The sequence below is a fragment of the Mobula birostris genome, chromosome 10, assembly GCF_030028105.1.
Source record: "Mobula birostris isolate sMobBir1 chromosome 10, sMobBir1.hap1, whole genome shotgun sequence".
Lineage (NCBI taxonomy): Eukaryota > Metazoa > Chordata > Chondrichthyes > Myliobatiformes > Myliobatidae > Mobula > Mobula birostris.
The window spans coordinates 45415198-45422276 of record NC_092379.1 but is presented as its reverse complement, the minus strand read 5'-3'; the positions used below and the strand labels follow the sequence as shown (position 1 = coordinate 45422276).

At 43.0% G+C, this 7079-nt stretch overlaps 1 protein-coding gene across 1 annotated transcript; it reads right to left on the bottom strand.

Moving 5' to 3' along the window:
- Positions 1–1776: 1776 nt before the first annotated feature.
- Positions 1777–2745, bottom strand: LOC140203655 (probable G-protein coupled receptor 139). Its single transcript, XM_072269702.1, has one exon. It carries the CDS (start codon positions 2743–2745, stop codon positions 1777–1779), a length of 969 nt encoding a protein of 322 aa, XP_072125803.1.
- Between the last annotated feature and the right edge of the window lie 4334 nt (positions 2746–7079).

Sequence of the window (7079 nt, the reverse complement as noted above, 5' to 3'; positions counted from 1 at the left end):
ATGTGGTGCCGGCAGAAGCCATAGGGCCGATAAACATTTGGCCCAGGTCAAAGGAATCTGGCGAGCTGCTGTTGGCGGGGTATGCCTCAATAGGGTTGAAGTGCTTAAGAGAGTGAAGAAGACTAATAAATTTGCAAAAGCACTAGCTAAGTAATATAAATATATGTAAAATGGTAACGTGTAACGCATTAGAAAAAGAAGTTTAATCGTGACAAATGTGAAGTCATACATTTTGGGAAAAAATATAAGCATCGTGCAATACAGTAAATGATAGGGCACTAAGGAATTTTGATATTACAGTTGTAAACGACCTTGCTCAGACCCCACTTGGTCATCTCGCTACAACAAGGATGTGGATACTAGAGAGAGAGTGCAGAGGAGATTTACAAGGATGTTGCCTGGATTGGAGAGCGTGACTTCTGAGAATAGGTTGAGTGTACGGTCTTTTCTCCTTGGAGCGACGGAGGATGAGAAGTGACCTGATAGAGGTGTATAAGATGACGAGGGGCATTGATCGGTGGGTTAGCCAGAGGCTTTTTTCCCAGGGCTGAAATGGCTAACACGAGGGTACATAGGTATAAGGTGCTTGGATATAGGTACCGAAGGGATGTCAGGGTAGGTTTTTCACACAGAGAGTGGTGGTTGCGTGGAATGCACTGCCGGCGGCCGTGGTAGAAACGGATACAATAACATCTTTTAAGAGCCTCTTAGATAGGTGCATGGAACTTAGAAAATTATAGGGCTATGCGCTAAGGAAATTCTAGGCAGTGTCTAGAGTAGGTTACATAGTCGGTACAACATTGTGGGCCGAAGGGCCTATAATGTGCTGTAAATTTCTATGTCCTATGTTCTATGTTCTAAAAAGACATGGGTATTCAGGTTCATATTTCCATGAATGTGCTAAGTCTATTGACAGGATGATGAAGGTTCTTGGCATGCTTCCTTTCATAGGTGCAGCTACAGTCTATAAGAGCTGGAACGTAATATTACCAAACGCGAGTTAGACAAAACTGGGAATATTGTGTGCAGTTCTGGTGACCACGGTGTAGGAGGATTTGACTGCGGTGGAGAGAACGCAGATAATGTTGCCTGGTTTAGAACAACTTAAGTGTTGAATAGGCTGGAATGTTGAAATGTTGCCCTGGATCGAAGAAGGGTGAGAGGCATAGAGCAGAGATAATTAGAATCATTATCTGAAGGCACTGACATCAAATAAAAGGACATAGGATTCAGGTAAGCGAAAGACAGATTATCACGGTTTTCTTAAGCAAAATGCTGTTTGTAAGCAGGAAACCCCGACAGAGAAGGTGATGAGATCAAATATAATTGCTATGTTTGAGAACTGTTTCGACAACGCACTGAAATAGTCAAGGCACAGGGGGACACTGTCGCAGAGTAAACATGTAAGATTTACGTAGACGGTGAAAAATGTCATCATAGATTGGGTGGGCCCGGTCCGCCGTTTTTGTAATGTATGATTTACTCCCAGTAGTTCCACAGCTGACCTGTCCCAGTAGTGCTGGGACACAGGAACATGTGACAATCCACACGGAAGAATTCATCAGAGGAGACAACTACTGCTGTGAGATTTTAAATTATATTCTGAAAGAGAATTCTCATTAGCCGTTATCGTGCATACGGCTTGACTACAGTATGTTGTTGTGAGGACGTAATAGGGATACTCAGCACCCTCTATGCAGATTTGTAGTGAATATATAAAGACGAGGGGATTCTCTCAAACAACTGTGCAAGTAAAGTGCAAACAATGCATCCATTTTAATTGCTATATTTTCCAATTATTAGATTGAGTAAATGCTTAAACCCATTTTTAAATTCATCTCTGAACTTTCTTTGAGTGCCTGCATAAATGCATGTGTTGGTGCAGCAGCTTAGGAGCTGCAACATGACTCCGGTTTCCTGGAGAATGAATCTTGGATTGCTACGGCTTGAACCGGTCGAATAATTGCTGTTTGTGAACCGAACAAATAAAAAATTTACAACACGAGTCGCCCATAACACGATGAAACTACCCGAGATAGTGAAGAGTAAAACAATAGACTTCCTTCGACTCTCCATTTCCGAGTCTTTCTTTTTCTCTCCATTACTGTGACCCCGGAGTCTCTTGCGGGCTCTGCTCGCTGCTAGAATGTGCCTAACGGTGAGTGCGTTGAGCAGTAACATCAGGACGAAAGGCGCACACGGATTTAAAATGTGGTCAATCCAGTTAAATGCTGTCCATAAAACACTGGAATAAAAGATTGACCTGAAGTTGCAAAACCATGGGACGTTATCGATTATGTACAAAGGTTCAGTTGCAAAGTACATAGGGATGTTCTTCACAAAAGACAGGGCGCAAAACACTCCTATAACAATAGCAGCCGTTGACTCAGTGCAATACTTAGTTTTCAGCTTTTGCCAGCAAATTGCTACAAACCGATCAAATGTGAAGGCGACAGTTAACCAGACGGAACTGTCTCTGGTTGCAAAGATTAGAGCAATTCGAAATCTACAGACTGGGGTGGCTTGGAGAAACAGAACGGGGAAATATAACATACTGATCCTGTGTAATATCACCGCCGTGATGAGAACCAGAAGATCCGTCACCGCCATGCCAACCAGGTAGCGACTGATACACCGAGAGAGACCGCACCTTCCGCGCGACAGGATAACGATCGTCACCAAATTACCTGACTCAATAAAAAAGACACTTTCAAATTCCTTAGTTCCGTGACATTCTAATCGCATTGTATATTTAAGAAATGCCCTACCCAACATGACGGACACAACTACATTTAGAATGTCATAAAGGTATTCAGCTCTGACAATACAAGTCGCGGAAATATGGGTTTGACATGAAAATATGAAGTTCCAAACGATCCTGAAACAATTTCCACGCAGCCTCTCATGTATTTTCTTCAGGAAGATGAGATGGGCTGGCGGGGGCAGCAATCAATCGAAACTGAAACCATTATTGCAAAATTTGGATAACCCACTGAATGTATCTACAATCAATTAACAGATAAGTATATGAATTCTTAACGATATTTTCTGATATTTCAAAAAAAAACTCGATCATATAGAAAGGCATCAGTTCATATGAGTACTGATTTCAGGAATCCCATCGAAGTCATGACATTGAAACAAAAAGAAACTCTTACAATTCATGGCATTGGATGACAGTGATAAAATGGTCCTGCTCAACGGATGTAATTAACAGCAATATATACATAGCCCTGCACTGTTGTCTGACAGAGAGGGCACCGACTCTCAAAACGATTGTCCCCTAAAAAAAATCGATTATTCCGTCCTGACCTGGAACTCCAACAGCTGCTAGGACGGGGTAATAAATAGCATACAGCAAACCAGCCACATTTCCGTGCATCGTTTTTGAGATGCTCTGACAATCTCCGGAGCTGCAGTAAACTTGACGATATTTGAAATGCAAAATGCTCTCCTAATATAATAGTTGGGAATCCTTCGTGGGCCAATTAAGCCCTATCACCCGTCGTATTATTTGAATTCCTGAAATAAACAAACTGACATGTCATCTTTTTATCGTAAACTGCATATTAAATGGTGTCGTGAATATATTAGGTCGATGCAGAGGTACACATAATAGGATATGGATCGAATAATAGAAATGCCCGCTCTTTTTTTAACCTTAACTATACAGCCAACTTCTGTTCCAAATATTACACCATACTTTATAAAACGACCTTTTCGTTATTCAGCTTTAATTTTGTAGAAGCTACACCTAGCATTGTGTGATTTTATGCTTACCTTCTCAAATAAAAACGGGGCATTCTGTGATTTTTTAGATTATGGGGACACTCAGTCCTCGTTTATTGTCATTTAGAAATGCATGCTTGCATTAAGAAATGATACAATGTTCCTTCAGAGTGATATCACAAAAAAGTTCGCGAAACCTGTAATGTAATTAATTATTCGAGCCCCGACACTTCCAGAGGATGGATAGACGGTGGGACAAAGTGTAAAGTAATTAGACACGAGGGAATAAGCACTCATAATCGGAGGATATAAAGTACATTAACCATTAACTCAAACAAGAATCATCATTCAAAAATTAGGAATATAACTTACATGTGGTAATCACAACAAATGCATCAACAGGACCATCATCCATCAGAGCAAGCTGCTGACCCACAGTAGGAAACTTGTAAATATATGTACCCTATATGCCCTCGATCTGCGTCACAGCGGAAACCATTGAAAAGGGCAACTCGCGTTGACGTGAGTTTCACTTGGGCCAATAAAAATAAGTGAGGATAACCGGAGCAGTCATTGTGAGAGCGGTCATTGTTGCAGTGGGACAGGATTAGACTGTAGAACTGACGTTTTGACTCAAGCGGTCTCCAAGATCCGGGAGGCCATTCCAATCAGGGACAGTTTGAATAGGACATTTTTGGAGTTTGAATTCTACGGTTTTGACTCGATCAGCTTCGGCAAGGAGGCACAAGAGAGTGGCAGCTGGGAACAGGTTTTTTTTTCCATCAATAGCTAGCTAAATAGAATCCAGATTCCAAATAATTAAATAGAGTAGGGACGTGGGATCTGGTGATGTGTATAGGTGCATGATGTTGCAGCTGGTTGACCGCATTGTGGTTCCTGTTGAACAAATCTGCATCACGTTTTGATTATTCTAGCATCTCGGTTTCAAGGATGATGGCCCGGAATCTAAGGCTTCAAACACCGCTATGAATCAAGGAGGGGAGGTGTTACTTTGACACCATGTTTTCGGAGACTGTAACAACAATTAGTTTCACTACTTCAAATTCCTCCTGCGGCCAGGGACAAGAGAGTGTAACTCCAAGTGAGACAGATAGAGGGATCCACCAGAAGTGCCGAAGGAGCCTCAGGCTTTGAACCTGCCCTATAGGTCTCAGATTGTTCCTCCCTCCGAGAATGAGGGTGGGAGCTGTAGGGTGATGAGTCGTCGAACCGTGGCACCATGGTTCAGACAGGTGGAGGCGGAGAGAAGAGTAATGCCTTTGTAACAGTATAGTTAGACGAACAGTTACAATTCTGTCTCAAAGTTCAAGAGTCTCGAAGGCTGCTTTGTCTTTCTAGTGCCCAGGTTCAGGACACTTCGACTGACCTGCAGAAAAATTTCAGTAGGAGGGGAAAGATATATTTCTCATCCTGCATGTTCATACGGACGACTTAGACTGAACAAAGAAAATGGTTCTGCAGAGGAACGGTAGCAGCTAGAGACTAAATTAAAACGCAGAACCAGAACACTGACGATATTTGGGATGTTATCTGAGCCTCTGCCAATTAGCAGGAGATCTGAGAGCTAAATTCGTGCCAGAAACGCTGTTGTAGGAGAAAAGGTTTTTTTTATTCGTTGGATTTTGGCACCAGTACTGGGAGAGGAGGGAGCTAGTCCATGGGACGGCACCATTGAATCATGCTGGGACTGGTGTCCTGGTGAATCAAAAACCTAAATAATAAGAGGATGGTGGGTTTGATAGCTTGGAAAAGCTTGGAACAGTTAATGGAAAGATAAGTGCAGGAAAGGCTCTGCCTATGCTTGTCCTGTAGATTATACTCTTATGGAGTCTGTCATGTTCATGAAATATTCTCGTATCCATTAATCAAACATAGAGGTAATAAAGCTGAATTAATTAAACCACGTACACGACAACAATTTTGGATTTATTTCGTGAGTTCAGCAATCTCCAACGGAATCCTAGCACCAAAAGGACCCTTCTTTGGTCGGTGTCGACCGTGAATTTTGAGTCCCAGCTGTTAACGTAACACGGAAGTCAATAGGCAAGCCAGAGCAGTACTATGTGAAGAGAAAGCTGTTGCCCGTGTAGCCGGCTCTCCTTATCTACGCCCCTGATGAATCCAAGGGAACGGCAGAGACCGATGCAGTTTGGGAACAGCGGGGTCGCACAAGCTGCTAGTCAGCATTGAATTCATCGCAGGACTGCGTTAGAGAGTCTAGATCCGGATTTTTCTTCAAGGTTATGCCCGAAACCACCCCACCCCAACCCCCACTGGGTAAGTATAGCCGCAAGGCAGGGGAAGTTTAAGATCGGAGTCTTCCTTCTCCTGGATGTGCTGCCAACCACGGCTGATCATCTCTCTCTGCCCAAAGCGACTGATTTTAAAGAGCAAATAACCCTACTTTTCCTATTCTCCTGGCAGTACAAACGGTTCCACCAGTCTTAATAACTAAGCCGCAGGTGGCCAGGAACCGAACTTGGATTTCAGAGGCTATGTGAGACGCATGTTATAAGGAGCATTCAATAGGTGATGAGAGTTTATCCCCACTATCATCCGCGGCTGTAACAAACTTTTGGAACCGAACCCTACCACTAAACACAAATTCTCTGACTTTGTGCTACTCCAACTCTCTGCCTTTCGCAGGGATCTCTCTCAACGTGATTTCCTTGTCCACTCGTCCCGCCCCACCAGTCTCCCACCTGACATTGTTGCCTGCAAGTGGGGCAAGTGCCACATCTGCCGCTACTTCCCCTCCCTCGCCTCCGTTCAAGAACCCAAACAATCCTTCTAGGTGAAGTAACTTCTCATCTATAAGTCTGACGGGACTGTGCGCTGTACCCATGCTCCTGGTGTGGTCCCCTCTACTTTGCCGAAACCCGACGCAATAGCTTTCCATTCCCACTCTAACATTCTGACATGGTTGTGGTTAAATAAAAAGGGATTTCGAAGTGTGTTTGTGTGTGTGTGTGAATGCCCCCTGGACCTCAAAAGGACTCCACTTCTGTGCAATTTGTACATTCTGGACCAGAAAGCGTTGGGTATGTTGAGAAGTGTTAAGTATGTTGCAAATCATATTGAGCGCCATATTATAGTCATAATCATAGTCATAGTCATACTTTATTCATCCTGGGGGAAATTGGTTTTCGTTACAGTTGCACCATAAATAATAAATAGTAATAAAACCATAAATAGTTAAATAGTAATATGTAAATTATGCCAGTAAATTATGAAATAAGTCCAGGACCAGCCTATTGACTCAGGGTGTCTGACCCTCCAAGGGAGGAGTTGTAAAGTTTGATGGCCACAGGCAGGAATGACTTCCTAGG

Excerpts from the sequence above, each read along its gene's own strand:
- LOC140203655 (XM_072269702.1), bottom strand. The coding sequence starts at position 2,745 with ATGCGATTAGAATGTCACGGAACTAAGGAATTTGAAAGTGTCTTTTTT.